General features: G+C 39.1%; 1 protein-coding gene across 2 annotated transcripts; it reads right to left on the minus strand.

Annotated features, from left to right (window-relative positions):
* Positions 1-1,342: 1,342 nt before the first annotated feature.
* Positions 1,343-19,296, minus strand: RAP2A (RAP2A, member of RAS oncogene family). 2 transcript variants are annotated; one of them, XM_063304641.1, is made up of 3 exons: positions 19,169-19,296; positions 18,553-18,790; positions 1,343-5,197 (listed from the first exon to the last, which is right to left on the minus strand). In XM_063304641.1, the coding sequence occupies exons 2-3, from the start codon at positions 18,666-18,668 to the stop codon at positions 4,960-4,962; spliced, it is 354 nt and encodes a 117-aa protein (XP_063160711.1). In that variant the 5' UTR covers positions 18,669-18,790; positions 19,169-19,296; the 3' UTR covers positions 1,343-4,959. The 2 variants fall into 2 exon arrangements, with proteins under 2 accessions (XP_063160711.1, XP_063160710.1); XM_063304640.1 differs by lacking the exon at positions 19,169-19,296 and having other exon boundaries at positions 18,553-19,156.
* Positions 19,297-19,621: the final 325 nt, after the last annotated feature.

A 19,621-nucleotide genomic window follows, 5' to 3' on the forward strand; every position in this document is an offset into this window, starting at 1 on the left:
TCTGGCTAATATAAATGTTCTCCTGTGTGGATATTATAAAAATAATTAAAGATAGATCTCTAATAGGGTTCACCATTGCAGTAAACAGAGATTCTATCTTTCTTGCAGTTTAATGTCTAGGTTGGCCCTCTTGGGTCCTGATGCATTAATAAAGATCATAATAATCCAAGTCTGAGGCTATGTTTTTTTTCCCAAGAGGAAATCAACATTGTCTAGGATTAACTGGGCCAAAGAACCATCTGAGCCTAATTTTAGTTAATACATTTGTTGGTAGGATCTCTCATCAGCCTCAACAAGGAAAACCATTAGGTTCATAGCCTATAAAAACCTGGGCTGTTTCTTCCAATGCTTTCTTGTCTTTATAAGCACAAAGCTGAGCACCATAAAGCAGAGGACTCAGCAGCTTGGTCTTGAATAATTACAGCCAGGAGAAAGTTGTTGCCTGGTGGCTAGCAAACTGAATTACGGCATAGGAAGACTTCTATGTTTCTTTTCCCAAAGCAGTGATTTATTAGAAAACTCTTACATATTTAAATCCTTGATGTTTGCAGCCAACTGCTTTCTGAGAGCACCCTTAATCTGTTCTCAAAGTAGGGACTATCTGGTTCATATTTCAGAACCATTCCTACACTCTTTTCAGCTAAAGAATAAAATATTAATGTTTCAAATACAAATATAAATATTGACATGGCAACTTTTTTTACAGGTCTGTGCTCCAATATTAAGATTTTCTTATATTGCCTAAAAGAAAAAAAATTGAATTCATTGCATCATTGGCTTTCATATGTTCTGTAAAGGTTTACTGAAGTAAACAAGCAACAAATTTTCTCTTTCTGTCTTCTTCAACGTTTACAAGATGAAGAAACATTTTAAAACATTAGCACTGTTGAAAACTTTATAGAAATGTCAATTTATTTGTGATAAGGGGGAGGGAAAGAACAAACAAGATAATTTGGTCTGCATTACTCTATACAGCTACTTTTGTTTGCAACACACACACTAATCCATAGAAGCAATGCTACTTAGAGCCCTCCAAAGGGACTTGGGCCAAAACTGGCTGGCTGAATGAATGGATCCAATTATCAAATGCAGGACCAGCTGATGGCTGTGTACAATTAGCCACATTTGTCAATCTTCACAGCACTAGCTCTGGAATACAGAGTTCTCACAGCAGTCTTTGGTGTCAGAGGACTCACATGACTTACGAACAAGAACTATCCAGTATTTACCGCTATCGTACATAATGATGGATTTTAGCAGTACTGACATGACAACAATGCAGCAGTGAATCAATATCAGTTAGTGCAAAACTTTTTTCACTAAAAATGTATGACAAATATGCTCCTTTTCAAAGAGGCATTCTAATAAAGGATATCTGAATTCTGAACAAGTGAAGAATGTAGTTGGCTTTTTGTTTTATTCTTGAATAAAAAGGAATACAAGACGATCCAACAGACATTTCATTAAATAAATTTATTTGTTAAAATAATTTAACTCCAGATACAACTGCTGAGTTTGCATTGAGTTCTATGTACAATTTGATTGATTTTGAAATAGTTTGATTTAAACAACTGATACCTTATAAAATGTAATTTTTTTCATTTATCAGTTGTAACAGGTCAACAATCAATTGTTAAATATGTTTATTCAGCTCTAGAAATCAAATTGTCAATGGTTAAATCTAGTTTGCAAAAACACACTGCAATCCCTTTTTAAACTCCTGATCAAAAACTCATAAAGGAATAATGCACAGTAAAATCCTGAAGTTGCCAAATTTGCTTTATCATGGAGTTTCGCAGTTATTTCAGTTGTATGTTGATGAAAGACCATGTGTCACCTCACCCTAAGCCTTTAGGCAGCATATGTGACACAGAAAATACTAACATGTTTGCTGACAAAAATATAATGCCAATTCTTTAAAAAAGGGATACACTGTATCTATTGTCAGTACTACCAGATGAGAAAGTCCGCAGAAATTGCTATCAAGACAGCGTTTGCATGTGTACTGAATCATCTTAAAAAACATTCTGAACAGATGTTTGCCTAACCAGTTTCAAAGGAAATGAGGAACTGACAGCTGCACAAAAATACAAAGCTCTACACAACGAACTGTGGGTCTTTGGATGAACTGATAATATTTTAAGGCATGTTAGCCCTCCCTCCCAGGTTATTACTAATGGATCTGATTAGGATGGGTAGTTATTCTTGACAAGCAACTCCCAAGGCATATAATATTGCTGAGCAGATAGATGGGAAAATGTCATCATTACTTTATAGAGGTTACAGGTTGTATGCTTGAATGGTGACATAGCTATATATTCAGGGGCACAGAGTCAGAGTGACCATGTAGCCCAGATTAATATGCCTGCTTTGATCTATTTTTTTAAAACCCATATTCTGGGATAGCCAATGGCAAGATGATCTTTACTAACACAGCGATGGCCAGAAAATGACAAAGTCGCCCACCGCTACAAATTGTGAAGAAAGGATAGGGAATTGACAAAGGAACACTCTTGCATTGGCACTAGGAACCTCCTTTAGCTGCCACTAACTCTGCTGGTCTAAACACACAACATGGGAGAGAGGGAATCCACACAAACATAATTAATGGTAGCCTTAAATATCCCTCTGTTGATTTAAAACATTTTGGTCAAATATACCACTCAGTGACAGAATCTAAGTAGCATATAAATGAGTTCTTGGAATTAGCATATCACCTACTTTTGTGTGAATGTATGTTTAGCCTGTAAAAGAACATTATGCACTAGGAAGTACTTTTGTGTATGTTTTCAAATAACACAAAGACTTCCTATCAAAATAGTGCCTTAACAAAAATAAGAAATGCCATTTATGCCCCTCATTTTTCTTACATCAAATAATCTGACATGCAATACAGGACATATTTTGGGAATCAGTGTAAGATGCAATCAACATTCTTCTATACCTGTTTATTTCATTTGTATTTGATCAGTGAAATTAATTATTTTCTTCAAAGCTAGTGCTGCATAATATTTCTTCTAAAAGAATTTAGAAATTGTAATTCATAATTCTTACCTTAATACATGGAAGTTGCCAATATGAGATGCACTAAAGTCTAATAATTCCCAGAGCTGAGAAAGTGGTTTGGGAAGGAATTACATTTCTAAAATAGGACCTCATGTTTAAATGACAACTCTTTGCTTTCTTATGAAGGGAAACTAATTCAAGGACGAAGGCCAATAATCATCCATAATTATTAAAAACTGATCTGATCGAAATTAAATGTGTTCTACTGTGTAAGATATAAAGTGGCCAAGTGTTGTTAACGTTTTTTTAAAAACGCTTTTAAAATTCATTTGCTTTTAATACCCTTTAGATTGCAGTTTGTTTTCTGCTGATCGAGACAAGATCTCAGAACTCAAATTCATTACAGCATTTGTAAAAAGTTGCACCCACCAACACACTCACACCCACACACAGCACATACATTCCTTTCCACTCATCTACACAAGAAATTACAGAGCTACTTCACAAGATAGAGAGACCAAATTGCAGGATAGTATTTGGACCACAGGCTCAATGGTATTGTATTTTAAAGGCCAATTTATCCATCAAGGTCCATTATCATTCCACCATTTCAATCTTAGACTTTCTGATTGGAAACTTTCTGGATTGTAAGACACAATAGATATAATTGGTGCTGTTAGTCATGCAAATTTTAAGTATTTCACTGCTATTTAAAATAAAATCAGAGGCTGAGCACCATTTAAAAACAATGTTTTCACTCACTACTTGTCACAGCAATAACCAGGGCAACAGGATCACTTTATGGCAGCACCTGACTAGCATGTTAGGCAATTGAAGACACAAATCCTTTTCTCATTCCCACATGGAATTAAAATATTTTGTATTCAACTTCTGAGTCAAAGTAATTCTACAGAGTTAACCAGAATTGCCAACATTAAAGATTTAAAATGGCAAAATTAAATTCCACAATATCACGTCAAAGACACAGCCCTTAAAGGCAGAAATAAACTGGTATCTTTAAACTAAAAAATGCAGGATGCTTTTACAGCCCCCATGAGGTTTCTGCAAAAAGGAACATCTGGATACAACATGGCTTCATTTTCCTTACAAGGTGGTGCTTGTTAATGTGCTAGCAATGTTCCTCATTAGTAAGGCCAAACAATTCTCTTTACCCCATCGTGGTTGCTTCTTCCTGGATCAGTAAAGCGCTTAATGCATTTCCTGCTCCGTAAAGCAAGGGCTGGTTTGGTTTCTTGACTGAACAGCAGTTGAAGCAATCCACCATTTTCTGAGCAACAATGCAGAATATTTAACACATTCTAGGGTTGCTATGTTCTCTTTATAAGCTGTTGATTTTTTTTCAGAGCTTCTCTCTTTAAGTTCAAGTACGGATGGAGTATTTTCCTTTTTGCATTATGGGATAACAGAAAATAATGAATATAAAGGAAATAACAGAGAACTATATCAGTTTGCCAATAAATTTACCAACACTTGTGTCAAAAATGAAATTAGCATATTGGACTGATTTGGCCACAAGTGATAAAGTCCTGAAATTCAGTAAGTAGGTACATTTTGTTAAATCTTTACTTATCAGTACAGAATATGCAGAGTGCAAAAGGTCTTTGCTGGTGCTCTCCTTTTCACCAAAAACTTCTCTTAATTTAAAGCAGTAGCTGTTACCTGACAAGCCAACATGCACTGATTGTGCTCACCCTGTAAATCTGTTGGCTAAGCCAGAGAATAGTACATGCAGAAGATGTGCTGCAGGCAAGTGAAGCTTATCCTCAATTTTTTATTAAATTGATCAATATCTATGTTTCACTTGGAGGTTCAGTGCTACTACACTTTGGATTTTAGCCCAAGAGAACCAATTTTAAATCACAAAGTGAAATAGTCTATTCTGTCACCTTACCCAAAATACAGCAAATTAGGTCCAATTCCATCCTTGAAATGCTATTGTATATTACATGCAGAGCAGCATGGGTCATCTTTATCTGGTTGAGAGGCATAGTTCATCTGTCTGACAATCTCTGCAAAGAGCTCATCCACCATTGTTTTGCTTTTAGCAGATGTCTCCATAAAAGGACAACCCCATTCTTCAGCCAGAGCTCTACCTTCACTTGATGAAACTTCTCTCTCACTCTCCAGGTCCACTTTATTTCCAACCAAGATTACAGGTACCTTCTCGTATCTGCAATTAGAGGTAAACAAACAAGGTTGAAGTCTTTTGCCATGTTTGCAAAGACAAAAGCAGTCAAAATTGCCCATGCCTTAGCCATTAGGGTGGTCTTTAGCATAGTCTTCTAGGAATGTTGAACTTTGCTTCATTTAATAAATTTCGAGCTGGAGGACAGATTATTAAAGCCTTATTTCTGAGACTGGCATTCAATCTCAGAACTATTTTTCTGCAGCCCCCAGAAAATGTGATTTATTTATTCACATACATGACTCTGGGCAGCTTACAACCATTAAAAAATCAGTAAAAAACAAGAAGCTACAAATTAAAAACATATAAAACCATACTAAAAACGTAACACATTGTTTTTACATTTTTACATCTACCCTTTAGCCATGGAAGCTGATTGGGTGACTTGGGCCAATCACCAACCCTTGGCCCCACCTACCTTACAAGTTGTTGTGAAGGGAGTGCTTGAGCTCTTGGAAGAAAGGCAGGATATAAATCTAACAATTTAATAAGAATAGAAGATAAACAAAAAATGTGTCAGCCTTCAGCTAGGTCTAACCACTCCTAAACCCTGGAAATGTTGTCCCATCTGAGTCAAATGCCATATTTTGGCACCACAGCAGCCGGAGAGGGCTGAGAGAGAGTGACTGGCTTTGTGTCTAAGGTGGGACTAGAACTCAGGCCCTCCTGGTTTCTAGCCTGATGCCTTAACCACTCCACCAAACTGGCTGTCTCAAGGTATGAATAGAACTGTCCAAAATGGGTGCAGATTTTGTCTATAATTAGATCTATGCGCTACTGTCTCCCATATCACATGCATATAAGTGTATGAACACAAGTCTTCATTTACAGCTTGTCATGTTCACCGCTTCAATGTTTGATTTACATCGTAACGTTTCGCATGCCATGGTGCTGATGCGTGTCCTGGCTGGGAGGGAGCTGCTAGGAGACCTTGTACCAGGCTGTATATCTGTTTTCTTGGAGATGGAATGTGTTTGGGTTATCGGTGGTGTCCAAGGTCTTGTTGCCCATTGATTAGCTGAACTCGTTAGGGGCACCTGGGAATGGGGAACTTGAAACGGTTGTACGGGGGGAGGGCTTGCATTCGCACCAAGGGTTTTTAAATTGTATTTGGCGCGCTTCTGCTCATTCTCAGCTTTCTTTGTACTTGCACATATTCTTAAATAAACCAGATTTAATTCAAGCTCCCGCTTGTGAGTCTGAGCGTGTTTAGGGTAGGCAAACATTACACAGCTTCAAATGAGTTTACAGTGACTGGAGAAATCACCATGTTGTTGTTTATTCGTTCCGTCGCTTCTGACTCTTCGCGACTTCATGGACCAGCCCATGCCAGAGCTTCCTGTCGGTCGTCGCCACTCCCAGCTCCCCCAAGGACGAGTCTGTCACCTCTAGAATATCATCCATACATCTTGCCCTTGGTCGTCCCCTTTTCCTTTTGCCTTCCACTCTCCCTAGCATCAGCATCTTCTCCAGGGTGTCCTGTCTTCTCATTATGTGGCCAAAGTATTTCAGTTTGGCCTTTAATATCATTCCCTCAAGTGAGCAGTCTGGCTTTATTTCCTGGAGGATGGACTGGTTTGATCTTCTGGCAGTCCAAGGCACTCTCAGAATTTCCCCCAACACCACAGTTCAAAAGCATCGATCTTCCTTCGCTCAGCCTTCCTTATGGTCCAGCTCTCGCAGCCATATATTACTATGGGGAATACCATTGCTTTAACTATGCGGACCTTTGTTGTCAGTTTGATGTCTCTGCTCTTAATTATTTTATCGAGATTTGTCATTGCTCTCCTCCCAAGGATTAAATGTCTTCTGATTTCCTGGCTGCAGTCAGTGTCTGCAGTAATCTTTGTGCCTAGAAATACAGTCTGTCACTGCCTCTACATTTTCTCCCTCTATTTGCCAGTTATCTATCAAGCTGGTTGCTATAATCTTGTTTTTTTGAGGTTTAGCTGCAAGCCAGCTTTTGCACTTTCTTCTTTCACCTTCATCATAAGCCTCCTCAGTTCCTCTTCGCTTTCAGCCATCAAAGTGGTATCATCTGCATATCTGAGATTGTTAATGTTCTTTCCGATTTTAACCCCAGCTTTGGATTCTTCAAGCCCAGCATGTTGCATGATGTGTTCTGCGTACACGTTGAATAGGTAGGGTGAGAGTATACAGCCCTGCCGTACTCCTTTCCCAATCTTAAACCAGTCCGTTGTTCTGTGGTCTGTTCTTACCATTGCTACTTGGTCGTTATACAGATTCCTCAGGAGGCTGACAAGATGACTTGGTATCCCCATACCGCTAAGAACTTGCCACAATTTGTTATGGTCCACACAGTCAAAGGCTTTAGAATAGTCAATAAGACAGAAATAGATGTTTTTCTGAAACTCCCTGGCTTTTTCCATTATCCAGTGGATATTGGCAATTTGGTCCCTAGTTCCTCTGCCTTTTCTAACCCAGCCTGTACATCTGGCAATTCTCACTCCATGAATTGCTGAAGTCTACCTTGCAGGATCTTGAGCATTACCTTACTGGCATGTGAGATGAGTTCGATAGTTTGAACATTCTTTAGTGTTTCCCTTTTTTGGTATGGGGATATAAGTTGATTTTTTCCAATCTGATGGCCATTCCTGTGTTTTCCAAATTTGCTGGCATATGGCATACGTTACCTTGACAGCATCTTCTTGCAAGATTTTTAACAGTTCAGCTGGGATACCATCATCTTCTGCTGTCTTGTTATTAGCAATGCTTCTTAAGGCCCATTCAACCTCAGTCTTCAGGATGTCTGGCTCTAGCTCACTGACCACACTGTCAAAGCTATCCCCGATATTGTTATCCTTCCTATACAGGTCTTCCGTATATTCTTGCTACCTTTTCTTGATCTCTTCTTCTGCTGTTAGGTCCTTGTCATCTTTGTTTTTGATCATACCCATTTTTGCCTGGAATTTACCTCTGATGTTTCTAATTTTCTGGAAGAGGTCTCTTGTCCTTCCTATTCTATTGTCTTCTTCCACTTCTGCGCATTGCTTGTTTAAAAATAATTCCTTATCTCTTCTGGCTAACCTCTGGAATTTTGCACTTAATTGGGCATATCTCCCCCTATCACCTGAGATCCCCCTATCCTTGAGAAAGGACAAATGGAGACTTAGCTTTCAGCAATTTTTCTTTTGTTTTATTAAAACGAAAAACCAAGATATTTTCAACAATAACCTATACTCCACATTCAAACAGTCATTTAAAACCTTCAGAACCTTCAAAAATGGAGACAAGATTAACCTGATATAAGTTTTGGATCCAAAATACATTAAGGTTCCTTTTATATCTTAATCAAAATACTTTTTACACACATTTTTAAATATCTAGGTATTGTCTTGTTATCCTGTGCATTTCAACTGAATATTAAAATTCAATATCCAAACTCCAGGACAGGTATTATTTTGCACACGCAAGCACTGTCTAAATATTATATACATCAGCATGATCAAAAGTAGGCAGCCACAAGACTGACTCACTGCTATTATTTTGATGAACGCTAGTTAAAAATATGAAATGACACAGCAATCTTTTTAGAATTCTAATTTTGCAGTAATCAACAGTTTCAGTGTTCCAACCAGCAAAATACTGTTTCTTAGTATAAAAGCTTCAATAAGCTAAATAAAGGAACTACTGCCAACATCTCTATAATGATTTTTGTAAATGTTTTAGGATAAACAAGTGTAATGTTTGATATACTGTATACACATTAATGTAATCTAAAAATCCAACCGTAATCTTTATTCCATGGAAGGTGGTTCATGTATGAGAAAATGCATTTTTTTCATTTTTTATTTATTGTAGTGTCTGATCCTATCCATTATGGCTTAGCTTTAAGTGCAAGCAAGCCTTGTTCAACAAATCATGGTTAAAGTCCCTGGCTTAGCATTATCATCACCAACACGGAAACTTTTCCTCCTCCTATCTGCTTTCTACTTTGGAATATGGTTTTTCTCCTGTTGTATGACACTTTGGACTAGTTATGCTATAGAATCATAGAGGTAATCTAAACCAACTCCTTGCCCAGTACAGGATCCACTAAAGCATCTCTGGCAAATGACTATCCAGTTTCTGTAGCTTTACCCAGTGAGGCAACAGAGGTTATCTTCTGTATAATAACTACTTAGATATCTGAAGACTGTTATCATCCCTCACCTCAGCTGTTTTTTCTCTAGGTTATACATCCTCATCCTTAGATTTTTAAAATCCTTTTTTACATATAACTCAAGGTGGCAAATATACCCATTACTCCTTCCTCCTCCTATCCCCCAACAACAGTCCTATGAGGTGGTTGGGCTGAGAGTGTGTGACTGGCCCAAAGTCCCCAGCCACCTTTCATGCCTAAGGGAGGCCTAGAACTCACAGTCTCCTGCTTTCTAGCCCAGCATCTTCACCATGACACCAAGCTGGCTCTCATACCTAGATCCTTTAGCCACTGCTGAGGGGACATGGTTTCCAGACCCTTACCATCTTGGTAGCCCTCTTCTGAACTTAGAGAATCTGACCAAAGCAGAACAGAATGAAACAATTTATTCCTGCAAACCGAACTCTATGCTCCTGATAATATACCCAAACATAGAATTGCCTTTTTAGCAACTACTTCATGCTGCTGTACATGTTTAATATCCAGATACAGAACTTTACCTTTCTCCCTGTTTAATTCCATCTGATTCATTTCAGCCCATTGCTCAAGTCTAATTTATTTTAAGTTGTTCATCTAAAGTATTAGTCAACCCTTTCAATTTTATGTTATCTCCAAATATGTTGAATATATGTTGAATAGCACAGGGTCCAGGGCAGAGGCCAGTACTCAAAGCTAAACTGGAGATGTTACCTAGCATGCTTTGGGTGTGAGTCCCTCTAACAGTAATATCACTTGAGCAACATTTCACCATTTTATGAAGAATATTGGTCACAAACTTTGCTAAACTCCAGGTACACTAAGTACACACAGCATTCCCCTGATCTACTAAGTTATTAACTCTATCAGAGAAAGAGAGGTGGTTAGTCAGGCATGAAATTGCTTGCAACAAACCCACGCTAGCTCCTGTTAAAGCATACCCAAGTGCTCTTGGATGTGCTGCTTGTTCAAAGACCTTGTCTTCTGTGACCTCACCAGTCATCCAATTCTCAAAGATTTCTCAAAGATTAGCAAGAGTAGTCCTGTGATCACCTCCACTAGTTCCTTCAGTAACTATAGATGTAATCTACCTGGCCCTGCATACTTGAATTCATCTAAATTAGCCAAGTTTTCTATTACCTTTGCCTTGTTTGTCCTGAACTGTGGTTCCTTCCTTCCCCTGTGGTTTAACCATCACCAGCATTCCCTTCTGAGAGAAGGCAGAAGCAAAACAGGAGTTAAGAATTTCTACCTTCTCACCAACGCATGCACCACTTTGCAACTTTCTCTTTGCAATAGATCTATATTATTTTTGGCTTTCCTTTTATTTCTAACACACCAAATAAACCCTTTTTGTTATTTTTAGTATCTCTCACAAGCCTTAGCTCATTCCGAGCTTTAGGTTTCTGACAGAGCTCCTAGAGTTTCTGGAGAAGACTCTGTATTCTGCTTTCTTATCTATCCCTCATTCTATTTCATGTCCCTTTTTCTTGTCAGTTTTTTCAGATACACGTATATCCACATTTGCCTCTCCCATTTTTTCTTGTTTGGATTTTCAGTATCTCATTCTGTAGAATTTCCCATCCTTGCTGGGTGCTTTTCTGTTTCAGGATGTAAAAAGAGTATTTTTCAGAAACATTTGAAAATCAAACGATTACAGACATGTCTTCAGCAATCTATATGAATCACCTCAACTATATCTTTTTAGTTTAAAATACTGTAGTGCAGAAATTAACACAGCCTTAAGGTATAGTCTTATATATGTAAACAATTTTATGCAGAGAACATACAAATATAAATATTTCTTCTTGATGCATCCACAAAGAATGTTATACTGTAGTTGAAAATAATAAAAACAAGCAGGCCTCCTGATAGGCATCTAAACCTTGCATGTTCTCACTTGTTAAGGAGTTGCACTTGTAGTACATGTACTGACAGGTTAATCGTTCATTTGAAAAAAAAAAAAATTTGTACTTTAAAGGAACACCTGTTAATCCTGAATTACAGCTGCTTAGGTTTGCCTTCTTTTTACACATTAAACTCCAACTTAAAGCATCTATTCATTTTCCACAGATGCTGTTTGGACATAGTATCTTTATTTTTCAAAAAAAGACATCCCAAAAGAGAATTAAATAAGGATAATATATAAGAAAAATGTTCATATAAGAAAACTCTTTCTACCATAATGCCAGTTGCCTCATATAACATCTATTACAGCATAAACTAAATCCTATAAAATAAAACAAGCTGCAGCAAGCTGGGTGAAGAAATTGAAGTGTCTGGACATAACATACTGTTTCACAAATAAATCTACAGCAAATCTTGGCTCATTTTCTCTTCATAGTTAGACAAGAATTTCATAACCCATCTTATTAAAGCTAGTCTTAAAATTTCACAGTGTGCAGCCCATTCAAAAAGCCTTAGCTTAGCACAAAGTTAAACACTTTACAAAACCCATAAAATGCTTTAATCCAACCAGACTACTCTTTTTAGAACCTCTCTCATTAATGTAACTTGTTCCCTCTGAATCTCCAAGTTATACTAAGAATATCACTTGGACTCACTGCAAGGGGCCATCCTGGTCACCACAAAAGGGACTCAAGAGATTAATTCCCCTATTCTGGTCAGAAGGCAAGGCTTAGGTTTTGCACCCTGTAGAAGGAATCCCTCCTTCCTCAGTTGACTTCGGCTGAGAAGAAAATCATTTCAATTTCTATTAATTTGCAAGGAAAAAAACACACCAGAAAAAAGCAAGCATCTGCAACACACATTTGTAACATGTGAGCTCATAAAAAATAATAATTGGGGTAAAACTGTCAGGTCTTCTGTAGAAGAGATTGCCTGAAGCCTGCCTCTGTTGAGGCAAATTTATTCATCTTGTAATGTTTGGAAATTATCTCTGCCCAGTTTGCTGCTTTACAGAAGTTTGTCAATGTGATTCCCACTGCCAAACCTGTGGTAGCTATTGCTGCTCCTCTGACAGAGGTAACCCAGCTGGCATCTGCTTGCTGCTAGCCATGACTATGCATTCTGTGACCCATCTGCCTCCCTGCATTTCCTGTTTGTAAGACACAAATGAACTATTGGCCTTCTTAACTCCCAGCTAAGCCTGAGATAATTTTTAAGGTTATATGCACATCTGGCTTATTATAAATGTGTTCCTGGGATCTAGGTTGGGATCTGGACAGAAATTTGATAACACCATCTCCTGTGAAAGACAACAGTGACTTTAGTGTGAAGCAAGGAACCCCTTGTCTTGGTGCAACATATGTAGATCTGTCATTGAAAAGGCCCCTAACATACATGTCAGAGCAAGATGACAGGATAAGGTTTGGGCCACTATCTGGCTTCCTTGCTGGAGGCTGCTGGGGTGAGCTACTGTTGTTGTTGGTAGCTTCTACCTACACCTCTCCATGACTTTTCAGAGTAAGCAAAAACAAACAGGCACCTATTGTTAGTTGTGGAGCAAGAAATTGCATCTCCCTGAGTGAGAAAAAGGAGCCCAGGATTTGCACATCTTCCTTCTTGCTGCCATGTGGGATCCATTATCTAGCTCCTTGTGGTTGGCTAAAAAAAAAAAAAGGTTGGCATCACTCCATCTGCAAAAGAGGCACTGACAACCTCCTACATTAATTTTGTCATGCTCCAGCCACCCTATACAGAAGCAGGAGAGTCATGATTCAAGTCTACAAGCAGCACAGGTGAAATCAGAGAGCACCCTGTCCACTTCCTCAGAATCTACAGGCCAAAAGAACTTTCAGATAAAATAGATAGATGATGCCCCAACTACCACACCAGACATCAGACTTGACCAAGAAGAGTCACCTCAGTGACTTTATCAACAAAGTGCTGTGCAAAACAGCCTTATACACAGGAACACCTTGTTATTTGGAAAAAGTCTGCTTGTAGCTCATGTATCTATGCTTGGCTGATTAGTATTTCCTTGCACTGAAATAGCCATGTCAAGACTGAGAGCATTTTTTCCATCTAGCACCAGTCCTCTAGAATCAAGCTTAATACAGTGTTCCTGAGTTTTGCCCAGTATTCTTGTCAAGCTGACCAGTCTACAGTTACTTGGGTCTTCTTTCCCCTACTTTTTGAAGAAAGGAACATTTGCTCCTCTTTAATCTTCTGGCACTGTACCTGTCATCTGTGATTTGTCAAAGATCACCGATGGCAACTTCAAGCTCCTTCAGGACTCTCAAATGAAAAATCTGGTACTGGAGATTTAAACTCATGCATGTAGCCGGGTGCTCCCTAAGTTTTTTGTTTTTTAACTTATCTTAGGTTCCCTCTCTCCCCTTTTACATCCTCCTTCAGGGTTAAGAGCAAAGCACAGTAGGAATTGAGCTCTGCCCTCTCCCATCACAAATTACCATACTACATTGTTTCTCAGAAGCAGGCCCATTCCTTCCCTTTGATGAAGGAATTAGTGAAAAGAGCCCCTTATGGTATTGCATTGTGCTTTCCTTGCAAGCCTAAGTTTCTTGTGTTTTAGCCTTCTGAACTTTCTACAAATACAGTAGAGGGCAGGATCCCTTCCATTCTACGGTTTTATGTCAGACATTCTCTCTAAAAGCAGTATCTGAGAGCTTATTTTTAAATCAACAGAAATCCAAGAGAAACATAATTTCTGTTGCACAGAATACAGCTTAAAAAGTCCATAATTAGCAAGGTACCCACAACATTGCAAAAGAAAATAGCATACAGATGAATTACATTAACATCATGGAGAACACACATGCATTTACAGAGTTCAGAAAAATTTCTCAAGTGTTTGCTTTTTTAAAACTTTATCCATAATATATTGTACCATCAAATAGTAATTTGAGAGTAATTAATTCAGGTTGAATAACATACATGAAATACCAAGGAAATTTTTATAGAAAATTTAAAAACAGCTAAACTACTTCAAATGTTGAGAAACCAGAAACCAATATTAGGAATTCGGAATATGTTTCAGCCCAGGAAATAATTGGATTACATGTATGTCAACCAAAGTAGAAAAACAAAATGTCAATCTCTTTTCATATTAGTTGCCTTCTTGCACATGATCAGGAGGGACTGGCAGCACCTTTTCCAACTAACGAATTTTATTAAAAGACTGCAGGTCACAAAAGTTTATGCCTTTTAATTAAATTTGTTAGTTGGAAAAATTACTACCAGGCTCTTCCTGATTTTTTTGCTACCACAGCCTTCCTTCTATAGGGTTCCTTCTATCCTACATTATGCAATTACGTCCTGCTAACTCTAGATTGTCAAGCACCTAAAATTTAATGATTCTACATATCCTGGCTATACTTATGCATATTGAGAAAAAAATATATATCCAACCCCATCTATCATATATGAAGAAGCACAGTTGTATACAGTAGAAATTCATGGGTAGGTAATTCTTGTTCTGCTTAACTCAAATTAGACAAAATGTTCAAATGCATTTGTACAATATTTTAATTATTTTATCTGGAAAAAAAAAGATTATCCTGGGAAGTCCAAAAATAAAAATTGTAGGACCAAATGTCTATGCTAATTAGTATATTTTTCCCAAATATCTTTTCCTAACCTTCACTCTTTGCACTGTGATTGTGCAAATTGTGATTTTTCTTACAACCTACATTTTTCTCCCCTGCAGTGAGTAAGCTTGTAGTAGGGCTCAGATTTATTGATTTATCTTGCATATCTCCAACTACATGGTATCTGAAATATTTTATCTTTATGCTTGTCCCTGATTAATAGCTCTGATGTGTAAAATATTTTTTCTATGGATTTTGCAAGAACAAACACTGGAGAACTATTTCAGCAAAAGCACCTATTGCCAAGCAGGAGCACCCAGAGAATTCCAGGCTACATAGCAAAGAGTACATTGTAGCTTTCTACGTTCTCCTAGTAGGTGATATGAGTAGCTACTGGGAGAAAGCTTTTACAGTGATGTAAAATAAATGGTAATGGGATACAATTTGCAATTCAAACTCAAACATAACACTAATCTGTAGTGAAATTTACCATAAAGATTAAAATCTCTAAATTTTCCTCTCACAGAAATCAAAGAAAATATTGGTTATAAAACTGGTTTCGAATTAAATAACAGCTACATCTTAAATAACAAATATATATACCAAACACTCACTTATGAACTGGGACAAGGGAAGAACAAATCCTTGAATTATGAATTATGTATCCTTTAGTGTCTTTTAAAGCCTTAGTAGTTTGACAGATACACAGCAACTCACATGAGCATTTAATGACATACACTGCCTAATATTACAAAAATATGACATTGTTGCTTGTGTATTTACCAAAAATTCATACATAAGTTAAAAATCCCCAAAGTAGTAGACTGCAGAACTGAACAATTTCTCAGAATGTTTTTTCTATCAGTTGTTTTAAGATTTGTACTGTAAACTTACCATTTCTATGTTTGTCGGAAGAATGCTTGAAACATGCTGGGCTCCATATTACATACTTGAGATTTCTCCTGCACCATCCGCCCAAAATAAAATGACTAACACACTCTAAGAAGGAGCTTGAGCCCAACTGAAAGTAAAACCTGCATGCTTTCCCCTTCCATGGTGTCACCCAAATCCACATGTAAATCACTGCTTTGGAGTCAAGGGGTCAGGGAATTTGCAGCATGTGCAACTGGGTGCAGCTCCCAAAGCAGAGACACATGAGTTTCCTCCCAGATTATTTGTCTGCTTGCAACACTCTGCTTCCAGGTCAGGGATCCCAGTCTAGGAGCATGGGAAGCACATCCTGTGTTATACACTGAATTTTCACTCTGTGAAAATCCTTCTACAGTAGAAGGAGCAAAAAACATTATTTTTTAGCATTTCCAAACTTGGGGCCCTCCACAAAAGCTGGGAATTAACTCAGAGAATTAGCAGCCAGCATAGCTAATGGTAGGCTGGCCTAATTCAGCATAATATTGTATTTATGGTTAGAAAGTTTTCTTAAACAAGATGCAGTAATAACTCTGACCAGAGAATACAAATACCACTGCCTCAACATTTACTATGGTTTTCTTCATTTATAACAAGCAGTTATTTTGTTCAACTGATCCTTACCTATAAACATTTTACAATTACATGAATTATCAGCATGTCCATCATGTTCTTCTCAACAATCATCTGAATTCCTTGTTATTTCATAGACAGATACAATTCTTTTTGCAAAACTATGGGAGTAGTTTGCCTGTCTTCTGGAAAAAATTTTTTAAAAAATTCAATCTATTTTACAGCCCTGGGATTTCCTAATGGTCCCCCATCTAAGTACTAGCCAGATACAATCTTACTTTAGCATTCTAAGATATCTAAGGTTGGATAGGTGAGACTACTTACCAGTTCCAAACTCCTTACAGATGAAAACTGAAATTATAAAATGTAGAATCTTCTCTATGCTTTTATTACAGAATTTAATCTCTGTTCTTACCTTTATAGTACAAGCTTATAAAGCTTGGTTTATATGCCTTTGATGAACTGGCATCTACCTTCTAAAACAAATTGGAAAAGACTCCCATTTTTCTGCTGCATTTAGTTTCTGACTTTGTACCTATTAAACTATTTTCACTACCTTTTAAAAAGGTCCTTTCTTGTTTTTTAAAGCAGTCTTTAAGAAGCCAGTGAGAAAGGTTTTATAAAACATTGATTTAAAAAAACTGTCCTGAAGACAGGCTGGTTAAGGTAGTATTACATTTCAAGTTGTCAGGTTGCAGGTTCCAGGACTCGCTTGGACATAGACTTTATCAACCTGCAAACTTTACTAAAATGAGCTGATGCTCACAGATACATCCACCAAAAAGGATAAATCAAAACTGATATAGCTTTGAAAAAGATTCTGTTACTTGAAATACTTTCCAAGATGACCAGTTATGCTGCCCCAATTTAAATGATTGTGGGTGGTAGACATAATATGCAAAATAAAAACTCTAAATATTCAAAATAACCAACACCAATAAAATTAAATGGCTGCCCACTGTTCCTCCCTAAGGGTCAAAGGCCTGAATCATTTCACTAGAAAAGATAAAAACTGAAACTTTTCTGAAACATAGTAATAGTGAATTTTCCCTTCCTGCATTCAGGAAGTAATGTTTTGTAAGTTGTAAGCAAGGGGCAAAGCAGAAGACTTTTCAGTGTGACAAAGTAGATTCTAATGCTATTTTATGAAACTCTGCCAGACAAGCAAGTATATACATTCAAGTATGAAGTACAGCAATGTTCAGCTATACTCTAACCCTTTATACCCCATTAAATCATTTGTTCCCAAATTAACAATAGTTTTGATACTTGATTCAGTTTTATAACTTTTTTATAAAACGAGAAATCCAAAACAACTTGTCCAAAGTGAAGGTAAAGAATTCATTTATGCACACATCAGTGTAAACACATGACAACAGAGGAACACAGAGTGCTGTACAGATGTCAAGATCTATGCAGCAGAAAGATTCAGATTGTTCAAGATCCATATATCAAAACAGCATGAAATGAATACTGAGAAACACATGGGGAGCTGCAGACACATACTATACAGCACTCTTCAGGGCATGTTGGAGAAGTTGTGCAGGCTGTTGGAGCACCGGAAGTAAATGTAAGGAGGAACGGAAAGCTCTGTGTGTGGGAAAAGAATTAAATATACACAAGGGCAGAGAGGACAGATAGATCTGGATGCAAGGCACTCTGTGGGTAAAGGTAAAAGAATGACAAGATTGATCACTCAGAGAAATGGGTTAGACAATAGTGACACTGAGGTGCAGATCTCTGTAGCAAGCAATAGGCAAGTCTCTTCGCAGTATTTAAAGAAGACTAGCTGCAGGCAGGGATGGGTGAAAGCAGGCATGAGTCAGTATGATGCCGAATCAATGGGGCTTACATCACAGAGGCGTTTGCCCAGGCATAACATTTTGATATATAAGGTAAGTAAAGAGGAACAATTCCACTGACCAACAGAGCTGCAAAATGTGTAATTCCTACAGGGGAAAAGCAGATGGAGTTGCAGAAACAAGACCTATTGGGAGGAAAGGATGAGCCCAAGGCTTTTTGCAAAGCAAACGAAAAGGCTGCTGGGTAAAGGAGAAATAACTGGTCACCCAGGATCCCAGGGAACCCACGGAGAAGAAGAAGGGGAGCGGAATTTGGGTGGGGTATTAGAGGGAAGGAAGCAGGAATCTCGCTGAATTAAGGCGGGGTCTCCTCCATCCCCCCATCACCTCTTGACGCGGATGATCTGGTCGCGCATGGGGCGGATGTCCTGGAAGCTCTGTTGGTTGACGAGGCTGTAGACCAGGATGAAGCCCTGCCCGTTCTTGATGTACAAATCCCGCATGGAGGCGAACTGCTCGGTGCCAGCTGTATCGAGGATCTCCAGGACCGACGGGGAGGCGTCTACCTCGATCTCCTTGCGGTAGAAGTCCTCGATGGTGGGGTCGTACTTCTCGATGAAAGTGCCTGTGACGAACTGCACGGTGAGCGCCGACTTCCCCACCCCGCCCGAGCCCAGCACCACCACCTTGTACTCCCGCATCCTCTTCCCACGCCAGACTCTGTCCGCCGCCGCTCATCCGCCGCCTCGGGCGTCACCCTGCTGCGGCGGCCGCCGCCGCCACAGCATCTTCCGGCACCGCCATGGCTTAAACCAGGAGGGAAAAGGGCGGAAGGGAGGCAAAGAAGGGGAGCGCTTCAGCCGCCGCTGGCCGAAGGCGACGCTTGCCGATCGCCGGGGCCGCCTTCAGGGGCCACAGCGGCGGCGGCGGCACTACTGCTGGCGCTGCCAGGAGGCACGAACTACCCGCCCCCTCATTGCTCGTAACCGAGGGAACCACCAACCGGACAGAAGCTGGGCGTTCCGTCTTGTGGTTGGAACGAACTCCCCTCCACCAATCGCCACTGCCGGAGGAACTGAATGACACACTCTCACTCTTCCTTTCTTCTCTCTCGCTTTCTCCCCATCTTCGCCTCCCTTCTCCCACGTGACAGATCCGCTCTTTCCTATTGTAGCCTAGGAAACAGAGGCCCGCCTTTCCTCCCCTGTATACCAGTGCAAGTTTCAGGGCACGTGGCTTTAAAGCAACCTATCGAGGAGGGCTTTCCCCTCACAGGCATAACCGAGCGACCCAATCAGCGGGAAGGGCGCTGTGCCGCGGGACGCGCGGGGCTGGGGGGTTGGGGCTGCCGGAGAGTAGAAGAGGCTCGAATTCCCTCCTTCGTTCTCCTCCTGGTTATTAATCACTGCCGCTCTGCGCTTGTTCGGGGGAGGTAAGGAGTGGAAGAGATTGATGT

The sequence above is a fragment of the Candoia aspera genome, chromosome 5 (assembly GCF_035149785.1).
Source record: "Candoia aspera isolate rCanAsp1 chromosome 5, rCanAsp1.hap2, whole genome shotgun sequence".
NCBI classification, from domain to species: Eukaryota; Metazoa; Chordata; class Lepidosauria; order Squamata; family Boidae; genus Candoia; species Candoia aspera.

Coding starts and splice junctions, on each gene's coding strand:
- RAP2A (XM_063304640.1), bottom strand. CDS start 18,866: ATGCGGGAGTACAAGGTGGTGGTGCTGGGCTCGGGCGGGGTGGGGAAG. Junction 5,198..18,552: donor CAGATCATCCGCGTCAAGAG/GTGATGGGGGGA, acceptor CTCTAATTGCAG/ATACGAGAAGGTACCTGTAA.